General features: G+C 45.6%; 1 protein-coding gene across 9 annotated transcripts in view; it reads left to right on the top strand.

Moving 5' to 3' along the window:
* Window positions 1-15,208, top strand: part of LOC119179235 (BAI1-associated protein 3-like) — a 558,733-nt gene that overhangs the window by 348,048 nt on the left and 195,477 nt on the right. The window contains exon 1 of one of the 9 annotated variants that reach the window (XM_075869134.1): window positions 12,827-13,421. The exons of the other annotated variants lie outside the window; for them this stretch is intronic. Coding sequence (XP_075725249.1) covers window positions 13,320-13,421 — 102 coding nt within the window. The 5' untranslated portion in view covers window positions 12,827-13,319. Of the gene's footprint in view, window positions 1-12,826; window positions 13,422-15,208 lie in introns of those variants that run through there. 9 annotated transcript variants of the gene reach the window in all.

Here is a 15,208-nt window from a genome sequence, read left to right on the forward strand (position 1 = left end):
CTTTCGCCTAACCTTATGGGCTAGATGAAAACCCAGAAACAACCGAGCGTCAGGGTCGGTATACTCCTCTACCCATTGGGCAAAACCGGTGGGTTTCCGGTTCGGCTTTGGGAATCGATCCCGGCACCTCCCTCTTCGAAAGCGGACGCTCTAACTATGCAGCCACCGGTACAGTACGATTTAGTTCGATCCGTTTAGATATCGTTCACTATTGCGACTGTCTCTCACATCGCAACAGCATTCGTATCTCAGGAAAAAAAAAACTCTGCAGATTCCACGTACAGTGGGAATCTATTTCGTACGAAGCACTCAGCCAGTAGCAACCTGTGGCGTACTTCTCGCTTTTGAGTCAATCGTTTCGAGGTGGTGTAGCATCATCACGTAAACTGCGTAGCTGTGTGCAGGGTTGACTTTGGTGGTTAGTTCGAGTCAAATTGACTAATTTATGACTTCGTGTGGCGACGAAATTTTAGGTTGGCATTGTGGCTCCTTTCTGGCTACTTTTGCAAGCTTCTTCTCGCACTTTCAGTAGCCACTCTCTTAATAATTGGAGATGAAATACACTGTTTCCGAGTGTTCATGTCGTGGTAAACAAATCGCGCTCGCTGATGAAACCAGCACCTGTCGACGTGTCCGATCGACATCCAAATCAACAAAACTTGCTTCTAGTTTATTTTCTTTTAATGTTAATTTACGGACGTATCTTCGTCACGGAAGTATTTCGGTGAAATGTTGGTGGACCTCGACTAGAATATACTAGCTACCCAGAGATATTCAGTTATACTAGTTGCGAAACTGCTTTCCGAAATCCGGACGCGCAGTTGGCCCAATTTATCGGTAGTTAGCTGACGTTCGCGCCGCCTGGGAGCAGCAACACAAAACACAAATAATGCATTTATTAATAGGCGTGCGGATTAACAGATGGCGCCACAATCTGCACACTACCGACAGGGGGGGGGGGGGGGGCAATGAAGCGTCTGGTGTTCTATACATGAAGCCTAAGGGTAGTTTCGCAACTCTTGCGGTTGAATAACTCAGCTAGCTACCGACATAAAACAATGTCCGTTATTATCTGCTCATAATGCAGCTGCTGTTCTTTCTGGCTACAAACTTGGCCACAATATAAACGTAATAGCTACTGTGGTTACTTTTAGCTCGAGTTCCGGCTATTGTTCAAGTCGGCCCAATGAAAACCCTGCTTGTCTGTATGTCATGCTTACACTGTACGCTGAGTACATTGGTGTGTAAAGGGTAGCTCACGGCCCAACGTGACGTTGGAACTCACGTTGCAGCAAATAGGTCAGTTTCGTCGCCGTGAAGTCCACGGTGCAAGAAAATCATGCGCATACCGTACGTAGCGGACACAGGTGTATTCGCGCTAAGCTTGACTATCCCTTGTTCAGTCATAGATGCCTAATAAAGGAAAGAAGCGTTAATTTGGGTGCCCGTTTTTCCTTGTCAGACATAATGATTGTAATAACTGACAGATAATGATGCACAAGCAAAGTGTCGAGAATGGTAGTAAGTGTAATGCAAATTAGAACAAAGAAATTCGGATGAAAAGATAACTGTTGGCTGGTACCGTACCTGCGACCTTCGAATAACGCGTCCAATACTCTATACCAAATGAGCTGTGGTGGTGGTCGTTGCACCGTCCGCTTTGCAGGGTATATGTGTGACTCTAAATCGTTAACCACTTTCTCTAAACACATATGTGTGCCTAATGGAGCAGGTGGCAGTGTCAATCAGTGCCGATTTTATAGCCATTACTGCTGGTGGGGAAGATTCTTTTTCTTTGCCTGTTGTTTTCATGTAAGACGCGACGCCAACAGGCTAAAAGTTTACGGTTTACGTTCGCTAACAGGCAAAGAAGATAGCGTTCTTATATGCGCCTGCTCATAACATGACTATCGCATGTGCTAGTTAACAACACAGTATGATAAAGAGAAGCTTCAACAACAAGCTAAATTGCAAACGTTGCATTAGACATGTGTCCAATAGAAAGCACAGAGTGCTCACGGCGGGTCTTAGATTGTAAGGGTGTCCCGGTATCTTCATTTTTTTGGGGGGGGTGGTGGGCTGGAGGGCTGAGGTAGCGGTTCGTCGGAGAAGCGATTTACTAGAAGGCTAGCATTTTGGTCGTATTGGTATGTGATACGTTCTATAGCGCATGAAAAAAAAACACAGACAGAAAAAAACGTGACACACACAGGTGCTATTCTTGTGTCACGTCTTTCTCTGTTCGTGTTTTGTTTTTGTGCGCTATGAAACTATAGTATTAGTGAAGAGCTTCGTTGTGAAAACAGTGGCTTGAAGCCGGCGAAGCATTCGCTACCTCGCGTCAGTGGCTGCATTCCCCGCCTTACACTCGAACGTACGTGCTGTCAATGTTTCGATGAATGTAGGACGCTGAACTCGCTGATTCAGCCCCTTGAGAAAGTCGTTGCCCGGATATAAATGTCCCTCTGTTGGCTATTTCTCGACACGTGCTCTGACTCGTAAGTTCGGTCTCACGCATAGGTTGCTGCGGGAACGTCTAGTTGTGAAGCAGATTGGCGACTTTATTTCTCTCGTGCAATGCAGCGCGAGAAGAACTTCACGAAAAAGTATGAAATATAAATATTGATAAACGCGCGGAGTGTTTGGTGACGAGGATGAACCGATTGCGGGTTAAGTTCTGGAGAGTTCGCGCAGAATTTTGGCAATTGTTTCAAAACAAGAACGGTTAAAGATTAGAGAGAGATTGGGAATGCTTATATTGGAATGAAAGAAAAAAAACAATGGGCGAGGTTCGCACTAAGCCACGCAACGCTTGAAAAAGCAAAACTCTGTGATTATGAAGAGTAACCTTTTTGCTCCTAGGTGTTTTTTTCTTCTCGGCTTCAGCTTGGTGATTCAAGTTGATTACAGATTGCTTTTCTAGATCGTTGCTAGCCCTTGGCTAGCTTGTGTATACGTTGATTGCCAGCAAAGAGAAGTTCGAGTCGAACGACAAACCGTCACAGATGTGGGAAGGATGTCCAAACGTGAGAGTTATAACCTCACGCTTAAACTATGCTTTCGCACTCTTACAGATATATAAACACGTCGTCGTTGGTGTAGGCCTTCCATCTCTTTGGGGTCTTCTCGTAGCCAGCGTTTCCTTTCCCATTTCCTAGCAGTACCTTGTTATACGTACCCGGAGTCTTTTGCTCGTTGTCCTCGCTTCACAGCCATTTGTTGGACTAACTGTTACCTAATTTTTTCGTTGTGTGGACCAGTGAAAAATGGTTGAAATTGCCCAATTCCTGAGGTACAGACGGGTCCACTTTTAAAGGGAGCACCTGCGTGAGCAGCATGTTTAGTTTTCGGTATTTTACGAAATCACAGCGGCTTAGATATGCATAAGAATACTGGTGGTTAAATGTTCCGACTCCTCTTGACAGAGTATTGACTTGCATGAAGATTTTTTCGTAATCCACTTGCTCTTAGAGGGCCAGGAATATTGGTGGTGTGCATTCGAGTGTTTCCTTCAACAGTGGATTATACTGTGCATACTCGTTTATGGTAATGATACTTTTTTTGTCTACTATACTCTAGGCAGTCACAAAGGATATGTCGGATTGTCTCTTCGTTGCCACAGTGGTCGGAGGCTGCGGCGTCGGCCATTAGATCAACCTCTGTAAGAAGAAAGAATTTGATAATATCTACAGGATGCAACATCGCAGAAGAAGTGCCTGAAAGCGCTGCTGCGCCTTTTGCGATCGACCGGCCTTTCTGAACGGTTCTGTAGCCAGAACGCCCTTCCTGTGTGCGTTTTTGTTTTCTAGCGAGTTCACGTGCGTTTTTTTTTCTCCCTCTCGGCCCCCTCTTTCTTGCCCCTACTTCCCCACCCCCGGTACTGGGTAGCAAACCGTATGCCAATATCTGATTAATCTCCCGGCCTTCTTTTTTTTTTTCTCACTCTCTCTCATACTTTTTGATAGGCCTCACAAACTACCGCCAGCGTAAACAGCGTCGCTCTTAAAAAGTCAAACGACTGTTTTTCTTTCCTCAGAGGACTTCGACGTTGGGCCCGATTCCCAGAAGCCCTGGGCGACCTTTTAATCACCGTTGCATGAACTCTTGCGAATCCTTTTGTCTTGGTGTCGGAACAAACAGAAGGTAAATAAGAGGCAGTTTCTGAAGGCTCGTCGGCAAGTATTAGAGGAACGGGCGATGCGGTGGAGGCCTCGCTCTGACTCCTACGAAATTGGGTTAAAGCCGCGCCCCACGGGAGGAACCTGCCGTGAAACCTTTTCGCTCGAGAGTTTGTACATTTTCGTAATCTTTATAAACCATCGAAAGAACAGGCGACGCACAATTACTGTGGCCTACTGCTCGTTAGTTTGTGGTTTGTTAGCAGTTGCGGCAAATTTCCACTACTTTCCATTTGTTTATCGCCCTTTCTTGCGTTCCTGCTGTAGTACTTCCTTTATTTGATTTCCGATTTATCTGGTGTTTCTTATTGGAACTTGCATCTTACTTCATTTTTTTCCGTTTTTATTAGCTTCTAGCAGCTTCCTGACTGCAATCGTTACTCCATAATCTTTCTTTATTTTGTGTGTTGTTGTTTTCCTGTATTGTATTCTTTTCAATTGTTTGCTTTTGATTACGATTTTTTTTACTAGTGCCCTGTCGTGTACTTGTTTCGTCTTTACGCAACTGATTCGTTCCACGTCTCCTTTTCATTGCGTTTCATTGTTGCCCGTTTTTTCGTTTCTTTTTCATTGATCTCTACTTTAAAACACTGTTTATTGTTTTCGTTTTTTTTTTTCTTCTTTTACAACATTCGCTTCTAAGGCATCTGCCGTAGATTACAGGTTAGGTTCTTCTTGGACGCTGCCTCGCGTAGTCTGCTGGTCGATCATCCGTTGTTTGTGCAGCTCATTTAAATGCGGCTTTACCTGTTACCTGTCCCTATAAGGCGACTCAAATGCCTCAAAGAATTTGGTGTGGTCGTAGCACATACGTGTTCATGGTGACAGTTTTCTGATAACCCGCACATATTTCTGTGGCACATGCCCATTTGTTGGTCTACACTCTTAAAGGGGCCCTGCAACACTTATTCAGCATGCTCAGAAAACGCTGCCGATCGGTAGTAGAGGCTCCCGACAACAAGCGAGCTAAATATTATAGCGTAGCGTGCGGCCTGGAATCCACAATAAATTATCAAATTCAGCTGAATATTGATTTCTCTTCCCTCGACAAATGACGCAAGGCGCTCAAAAAATGTATCGTAGAAAACCCATCTATCAGCCATTGGCTGATTCGAGCATGACGCGCTCGGTCGTTACAGAGATCGCCGCGGGAGGCCGCCACTTGACCACGTGTGCGCGCGCGATCAATGTGATAAAGTGGCGTATTCGAAGAAAAAAAAAAAGAAAAGAGTGCTCAAGGTCATGAGGCGCAGTAGTTTCTCCTTCTATCCCTCCGTGCTCAGCTTCCAGCGCTTTCGTTGGATTGAGAGAAGAGAGAATGCGTTGGCAGCGTGCCACAAATCTTTGTAACTCTGCTCGTACTAGAGGTATTCTTGGAATTTTTGCGGCGTTAAATTTGTGAGGCAATATGCTCTTCCAGTGAATTCGTTCCATGGTTACTTGAAAAAGTGTTTTAGGACCCCTTTAAGAAGTAACGGGCGAGCAGACGTACCGAGGTTGTATCTTTAAAACAGTAACTGACTTGCCTTAACAGTTACTCCTTACACCCTTTTGCGGGTAACTGCGAAACGACGAATGGTTACTCCCGCACTCGCAGTTATCCTTCAAGGATATAACAGTTACTTTTGGCACAAAACAAAAATCAATTTTCGGTTGACTTTACTAGCTTATTGAAGTTTGCGCACATATTTGATTAGATGTACAATTGATGTACACTCATCACATTCAGCAATAAATTTCAGGAAATTCATAGCAAGCATATGGGATTTTAACCCACGACCACTGAGTCAGCCTGCACGTCCACTAACGACTACTATACACCCCACTTTGGCCCCGGCAGCAAGGAAACGAGTTTACGTAAACACCGATGGTTCGTTTGCATATACGACGTGAACATTTCTGCAGTTACTAAAAAATGGTTCCAAATCTGCATGTTACACTGCAAATGTCGCCGAAAAACGATAGTCTTGCGTCTGGAGAGAGTCAACAAAACGTTTATTTGATGTTCTGCGCAAAAAAAAAAAAATCGGTGAATGGTATTCTTCAGGCGCTGCGTTAGAGTGTCTCGAGCGTGTAGCGGAGGCGAACGAGCGCATCGAGGCACGTTAGACACAAATGCCATCTTGCGGTCATTTTCGAAAACGAAGGCGTGCAGCCCGCGGAGAAAGATGCACGCCAGTCTTGGAGGTGATAAGGTGTAGAACGCAAAGGGACGGGCAGGTGCCACCACCGTGACGTCGTAGCAAAGCGTTGGAAACACCTTTTTGAGCATCGTGTTGCACTGTCAGCGCAGCGCGATTAAACGCTACATATCTTAGAGTTACTTGTGTGTGCCTCTTCTTGTAAGGCAGACATAGAAAACATCGAAGCGTTATTGTGGCGCCTCAGATATGCGCAATAATTGCTTTTTAATTGACGATCGCACAATTATGAATGCTAAGCCTTGAGCAATATTGATGGGCGCTGCGGATGGGGTTGGCTGTTTGGTGCCGTTTGAGGTATCGTTAGGGCGGACAAACAGACAAATGTACAGACAGACAGACACGCAGACAGACAGACAGACATACATACATACAGACAGACAGACAGACAGACAGACATACAGACAGACAGACAGACAGACAGACAGACAGACAGACAGACAGACAGACAGGCAGGCAGGCAGGCAGGCAGACAGACAGACAGACAGACAGACAGACAGACAGACAGACAGACAGACAGACAGACAGACAGACAGGCAGGCAGACAGACAGACAGACAGACAGACAGACAGACAGACAGACAGACAGACAGACAGACAGACAGACATACATACATACATACAGACAGACAGACAGACAGACAGACAGACAGACAGACAGACAGACAGACAGACAGACAGACAGACAGACGGATGGACGGACAGACAGACGGACAGGCAGGCGGACAGACAGACCGAAATTTTTCCGTCGAAGGTCCCCAAGAAAGAGCATCGTCATTAAAAGGGGCACTTTTCTCCCCAAAAGAAAAAAAAGCGCCCCCCCCTTTTTTTCTTTGCATTTTTTTAATGACTGCAGAAGAAGGTTGGCTTAAGTAACCACGACAAGAAGGGAGCTTTCCTCCAGTTGTGACGTTTGTAAACTTTGGCAGACAGTTTGTCCCTCGGAGAAGCAAAGCGCCTTTTTCAGGGTAACTGTCCAGTTACTATTGAAAACATTTTAAAGTGTAGCTGTTGCAATTATCTTAGTCGACTTGTGGAGAGAAGTGTGATTTGTCCAATGTCGGCACCGCATACCGGTTTATGATGCCCACAAGCGTTACCACAGATGCCGGGCACGAAATGATCGGCAATGGAAAGAACAGCTCCGCTATTTGAAATCAGTCACGTGATGAAGCCAGCGCACGACTTCGTGACTTCAACAGACGTGTTAGGTACGGACTGTCATCACATCAAGTGATCGTTTGGTCGTAGTTACGCCGATGACGGAGGCCCTGCGAGACCGCCTGAGATACAGAAAGCTTGCAATGAATCTGATCGCGGAGGCTTTGCAAAATGATCCCAGGTGCAGGAAGCTTTTGGCAGGGGGGTAATGGGAGGATAACTCATCGACCAGAAAGAAAAAAAAGACTTTTGCCTATGCGTTGTTTTAGGCCAATGCTTACTGGACTCTGTGAGTATTATGAATTTATGACACATGGACATATTACGTTTTTGCGTATACAAGAAAAGCTGACGCACTTTTTTTAATGGTGGCTTTGGAGCGTGTAAGGGCTGTTTGATCCTAGCTGAATTCGAAAAGTGGTGGGAAATATCTCTAAAGTAAACGGAAATAGAGCTTTTGGCAGGGGAAAAAATGTGGTTGATCAGTCCTATAGCGACCGGTAAAACTCGAAAGTAAACCATGCCTTCACATGGTTTGCTGAGCGTTTTTCGTGTGCATTGTTTCGCCACAAGAGCGAAGAAATGAATGCTACAGCAACAAATCGCTAAATCACGCGAAGAGCGACAACCAGCTCGAGATTCGCAGCGCACTCCTCACGTGGAAATCATGCACGAAATGACGATACACAAGACGTGCGCGGACTGGCTACTGGCAACTGTCACAGCTCGACACTTAAAACGTGCTATATCAGCAGAAAAAAAGACTCACTGAACGAACGCCCAAGTATACACAGTACAGGCGCGAGCAACTCTCACAATTCTTGCTTCGTTGTGTGCGCGCGCCATGCTCATTTCGCAGACGCGGCCGCGGCAGTGAGCGAACTGACCTCGTGATCTCCCGAATCACGTGTCTCATAAGCGCGCGCAGAAGAGACTACGCTCCGTGGACGCGGTACTGATCGAAACGCTAGAGGCGATGACCTTGAGGGCATGACCAACGCTTATCCGAAGCTATAGTTAACTATAATACTATATTAGACTTCACTATACACAACGTGAAACCTTCGTGCCACCTGGCTACTCATGACAAAACGCGCTGAAGTTAAGAAGATCTGAGGCCCGCCAAACGATATAGTATGTATACAAATGGCTCGCCGTTAACAATCCTGAGAACATACGCTTCGCAGCGTAGGGGTTAGCGCCGCATGCTTTAGATGAAGGAGTCGCTGGTTCGACGCCCCGCCACAGATCTCTGCCTTCTCGTTTCTTTCTTCGCATGCTGCTGAAATATATTTTATGACGTCATATTCGTGACGTAAATACATCAATAGAACCGTGGTGGACCCCGACATAAAACACTTTTGTGTTGAAGAAACAGAGGATGTGGCTGCGGTGCTTTTCGAAATGCTGAGCGAACGCGGGGACGTCTTCCGCGGTATACCGCGGTATCTGCAACATCAGCGCTGCTGAATCGTCTCCTCCGTGATTAGCTCCGGTAGCTCTACGTTACGAGTTAGTCACGGAGGCCACTGTAGAAGAGGCAACAGACGCTAGTTTACATTGTGTTCAGCTGTTAGGCGTTATTACAGATATGGCAACTCAGTTTCAAAAGTTTATTCTTCGTTATACTTACTTGACGCTTCGTGCTCTGGAATTTCAGATCAGCAATTGACGGGAACATTGCGCCTGCAGACAGCCCATCTCCGCCAAAGGAACCAAAGATGACGTATGACGCCACGGTTACACTTTCGGTGCCTTGGCTAGGGTGGAGCAAAGCAAACTTTTGTACGCGTATTCTAAAGCTCCTGCAGTATCTACCGCGGGAAAAAATTATTCCGTCGACAATAACGTCTGTCCTAGCTAACAACCAACTTTCATCGAATTGTAAAACCTGTTAAGCTTGCCTTTTTCAGTTTGCCTTTACCGCTATATTCCTGCTACAACGCCGATTGGTCGAATCGAAAATATAGCGCTTTCACACCGGCTCCCGCTAGAAATATTTCGCTCTAAGCCGCCTTGGCTTACAGCAAGAGATTGAACACACACATGAGTGTAGAGACAGAATGCGTTCACACATAGGAAAATTTATTCTGAAGGAATGTTTTCCATATTGCGACTGTAGCGGCAGTAGGGCGAAATAAAGCCACCACATTGGGCAAACTAATACTCCAAAATATTGTTTGTCTAGGGAACTCCCGCGCTGCTTTTGTATACATATTGAAGGACGTAATAAAGGTTCACACGTTGGCATGGCAGAGGTAACTCGCCGCGTCTTCTTTCTGTGGCGCAAGTTCGCTGTAACCAATAGGGCCCTCGAAACAGGTAGTTTTTGAAATATGATTGATTGATTGATTGATTTATTGATTGATTGATATGTAGGCGTTAACGTCCCAAAACCACCATATGATTATGAGAGACTCCGTAATGAAGGGCTCCGGTGATTTTGACAACTCGTTGTTCTTTAACGTGCACTCAGGTCTGAGCGCACGGACCTATAGCATTTTTGCCTCCATCGAAAATGCAGCTGCCGCAGCCGGGATTTGATCCCGCGACCTGGAAATCAGCAGCTGTGTACCCTAGCCACTGGAGCACCGCGGCGGGGCTCTGAGAATACGTTTAAATGCCAATACTTATGCAATAAATATAAAGAACTGGTAGTTAGTTGCGTTGGTATTGATTTTAATAAATGCTCCGCACTTTAGAGGAATAGTGTCGAAGCATGACTGTGTTAGTTAGTTAGACATGCGAATGCGTCGAACTTCAATGTCCTCGTCATCTTTAGTGCTGCGTTCCCTCCACTTTAGAGGCTCGGATGGTCGTATGCTCTCATCGTTTGGTGCAACGCCGTCAAAAGAGCGTAGATGATATAGGAAGAGAAGAAGCAAGCGAAAAACAGAAACAGACAGAGATAAAGCTAGGAATTAAAATTAAAATAAGAGAAAATAGCTAAACACAGAGCGAACTGGGAAAGACAACAAGAGTGAAAGAGAAACAAGGCAGGTTGTTTCGATCAACGCTTCATTCAAGCTTGCCAACACCGGTCTCAGAGAAGCTGCCTTTTAGAGGCGAAGCTCCTCAAGGTCGAGGTTCGTCCGTTGTCGCGTCGTAGTCACTTGATCGCCCGCTAGATGGCTCTGCATCACTCGCTCCACTCTCACGCCCCACTCATACGTGCCATCGAACGCGCTTTCTTTCTTTCTCGATGGTCTTCAGTCTGTGAGCTTCGATAATAATAAGAAGAAGAACGAAGAACAGAAGGCGGAGGGCTTGCGAGGCGGTTGCTGTGCGGGCTTGCCGGCAAGACTCGGAGGTGAGAGCTCGAGAAGAGGAAACGGCAAGGCCTCGCCGGCGATGGCTCCCGCGATGGCTACGAAACGCGTACGAAGGCGAGCGGACCCGCAGCTGAGGAGAGCCTGCAAAGCGCCTCCCGCACGGAACCGCCGGCAGGCGGATCCCGAGGCGGTGAGGGGGAGGGATGCTGCAGCCAAGCGTCTGAAGCGATCGCTACCTGAAGTTGGTGGCTTTCTAGATCGCAGTTTAGGCCACCGCTGCAAGGTTTGTGACCGATTGTGGTTAGATAACAATCTCCAGCATAAGAAACAAGCACTCCCGCGCCAACGTCGTCGCCGTTCTACAGCGGGAGTTTGCCGCCACCAGCGAAGAAGATCACAGTGAGTAGACAGTGTGCACAGGCTCTTCGATGGCGGACAAAGTCCCTGCGGTGAGCGTGATTTTGCCCACTCGTCATATAATTACGGAGCTTCGCCCAATCGTCATCGTTAACTTCGTGACTATAGTGGGACTTTTTCTTTTTTAAGTACTAAACGAGTCGAGAGTTGTTCGCTCGTGTCGTTTCTGTCTCGTCTTCCTCCGTGTCTATAGTGTAGCGTATTGATATGTGATGTCTCGGGAGAACGACCTTATGAAGGGCACTATGCTATACGAATGTTCTTGATTTTGAACAGCGATCTAGTAGTCAATTAATCAGGGAGTCAATCGATATATGATTCATTTGACCGCTTCTTAGCGCTATCACTCAAATAATGAGGGAATAAATATCCCATCATTCGCTCAGTCGCTTATAGTGACCTATTTAGTGACCCACTATACACTCTCTCTCACTCACTCACTCACTCACCCACTCACTCACTCCATTACTTCGTATTTCTTGCATTCGTTAAAACCTTATGTTCCATAAAAATTGAATAAATGTGAATCACTGTGGAGGGCGAAAGCGAAACAATAAAATACAGGGAAAAATCGCCTTTCAATTCAACAATCTAATCAACAAAGTAATGAGTTAATCGGCAGTAGCTTTTTCAGTGAGCCACTGGTTCTAAGATCGTCCCCAGCAATATTGTATCATGTGTACATGCATTGGATGTAGATAGATGACCATTCATATATTCTTTACATATTTCTAAGCAGTATGCAAATTTATTGAAGAATCCGATTTTTAAATTCCCTGCAAACAAATCGTTGGTCGTAGACGTACAAGTGTCGTTTTTGCACCAGAGAGAGAGAGAGAGAGACAGAGAGAGTAAATTGAGGGAAAGGCAGAAAGGTGAATGAAAATTGTAGCATCCAGTTTGTTACCCTGCTCTAACAGGAAGGAAGGAAGGAAGGAAAACAGAGGGAAAAGAACGGCAGGGAGGTTAACCAGCCTATAGGCAGCCGGTTTGCTAACCTGCGCATGGGAGAGGGATCGGGGAGATGAAACATCTCCTCTGCAGTGTCTACCGGGTCGTCTGCAGCTCGCAAACGCTAAACATGAAACTTGAGAGCTCCGTTATCGGCGTTTTGCTTCGTAGCCCTGTCCTTCATTCGAATATCTCGCGCTCGCTTTTCACCACGTGCCAACAAGTTTGCGATTCCTTACGACAAGCCAGCTGTTCTCTCTCTCTTTTTTTTTCATTTTAGCTCTCTTTATAAAACATGGAACAACTGGCGCATATGGACACATCATCGCCTCCATGACTTTCCGGTTGATACCAGGAACTGTAGCTAGCACTTACTTTTTTGTTTCTCTTTTGGTTCCTCTTCAAATTGAGTAAACGTTTGCGGCACGCGGTAGCGTGCAAAACTCGATAACGTGGCAAGAGAAAAAATTGAAGAAAAAAATAAACAAGTAGTGTGTCTATCTCGACAAGGAGCGATGTTTCCGACACTCGCAGAAACATCGTTTCTTCGGCGGCGAGCAGACGACAATGTCGACGTCTGCCAGAAGGAACGGGCGCCGGTGCGACTATACCGGAAGTAACGTTGAGACTTCCGGTCGACGGGACTTGCTTTGTCGCATTCTCGACTCTGAAGTGCTTGTACGTCTCCGGCTGCAATGAACGGAGGCGAAGGAAAGGGCTGCTACCGGTGTTGAGTTAGAAACCTCGGCCGGTGTCGGGAAAACACCAAATAAGCTGAGAAACAACTCGAACTAGACAGACGACTACAGAAAGAAAACACCGCGGCTTGAAGCAGTGGCGCTTTGGCTACCCAGCCGACGTTTGGCTTCCGGTGATGGCTGGAATTCTGCGGGAGTGCTTCGCGTGGTCGATATCGTTCCGTTAGCTACGCTTGGAGGCAACCTACCGGCAACAGTTTGCTTTTTCTTTATTTTGTCTTTGAAGGGCCGCGCTGAAGAAGTGCCGTCTCTATTAGCATCTCATTCATTGGTCGGCCTTCTACCGACGACACGTGTAGCCATTGTGTGTGTGTTTGTCACGGCGGTCGTGGTGCGTTGTGTGTGCTTTTATGTGTGACGGTGTTAGCGGGTTGGCGGCTACATGGGGGGTCGCATGAGGCGGCTTCGCCGCTACTGCCGACGGAGGTGCCGATGCTGCTACGACGCTTGCTACGCCTGTTTTGCCTGCGTCTATGCCCTGCAAGTAAGATGTGCCGGTTGACCTCTGAAAAGAAAGGATTTTACGATACATCCGATGTCGGATGTTGTTTGTGTGGTGTCTACCTTCTTGCGATTTTTTGTTTTGCTTTGTTAGGTGAAGTTTTGGCTTGTAGCACTTAGTTTTAGCGCACCTCTGTACACTGCGTAAACCAAGGTATACTGGCTAGGTACTTAAAAAAAAGTTATTTAGAAAATGTAGTGCAGAGCTGTTCCTACTTTTTTGTCTTTACGGCTTAGAGTCTTGGTTATAGTGTACGTCATTAAAAATTAGAGGTGACTGGTTAACTTGACTCCTTAAGTATAGCTTCGGGCTTATGAAGTTCTTTTTATCCTTGCTTTTTTTGTTTCTTGATGTTACCGGCTTTCAGCCTGTGAATCTCTAAAATTAAAACTTCACAACTTCCGGAATCAGAATATTGTTTCGAATCGTCGTTCATTTGTTGTTCAATCTTTTATTACAACTACGTATCGCGTAGCTTTGCTACTACATCAACGGAATCAAGGGAACTAACTAGCCATCTATAATAAATAGACGAGTGGCTCTAGTGCTTCGACATGATGAGAACTATGGCACCTGGTTCACTTCCTGACCTGACTTTACTCCTATGGCGGGGAAACTGTAGTGCGCCCGTGCGTTGAGCGTTAGGGGTATTTTGGAGAAATCAGTGTAAGAAAAAACTGAATGCAGCTCACAGTATGACTAAAGCTTAAAAATTAGGAAATAAATTACTTTTTACACACTGGTTAGACTGTTTCAAAACCAATTTAGACAGACTATAGACTGTTTAAACGCGTTGTTGTAAGGCAAAAAGGGTTGGTGATGGTGGTTCTGTGCGCCATATAAAGAATACTATTGATATTATGATTATACTGTGTTATGACTACCGCTACATTGTGCTATGCCAGTGTACTGTGCGTGGTCAGCTTTAAATGATCTCTCAGTCCTTAATATACGAGACGGTATGTCTTGACAAAACGTACGGAAACGCTCGCATTTAGTGCTCTTAATGTAGAAGTCATTTTACAAGAAAATGAATGCAACGTTATTTTATGCATAGATCGATTACGTTTATTTATTACTTACCTTGATTGAATGTATAAATTCATTTTAACATGTTTCATACGTAGTCACTGTTTTTTCATGATTGTTTTATAGCTTTAATATTATTTTTAGGTATTGTGTTCAATGTGACAAATATGATACAGCGGGGATTATATTCATAACGCTATTTCGCCCCACGGTAGCCTAGTAGATATGCTGTTCGACCATTGACCTCATCATCGCGGGATTGAATTTCGGCGGTGGCCGCATATTCGATGCAGTCAAGAATGCCAGGGACTTGTGTACTCACATTTAGGCGCACATTAAAGAACCCAAGGTGGCCGACATTTCCATAGCGTCGGGCATATCTCATAACAATATCATAATTTTGCAACAATATACCTCTACAACCATTGTCTCGATATTGTTGTTCTGACGCTTAAAATTTGCGCAACCTAAATAAATTATTTCGTTACCGCTTCAATGCAGTTTCGGCAACGTGGGTTTTCTTATACTTCCGTTTTCCTACAAAACGCCGCTTTACAAAATACCAGTTTTTTCGCACGATGCTTCATAATACGCCGAGACGAGATCGAAAAAGCCTGCAGAATTTCAGTCTTAAGCCTTTGCACGCAAGTTCGTACGGCTTGTCGAGGTTTTGTTTTTTTTTTGCGTTTTTTGTTTCGTAAGCCCGACACTGGCGGCAGCGACCCTGTTCTCAATCCGTC

This window comes from Rhipicephalus microplus, chromosome 7 (assembly GCF_043290135.1).
Source record: "Rhipicephalus microplus isolate Deutch F79 chromosome 7, USDA_Rmic, whole genome shotgun sequence".
Taxonomy (NCBI): Eukaryota; Metazoa; Arthropoda; class Arachnida; order Ixodida; family Ixodidae; genus Rhipicephalus; species Rhipicephalus microplus.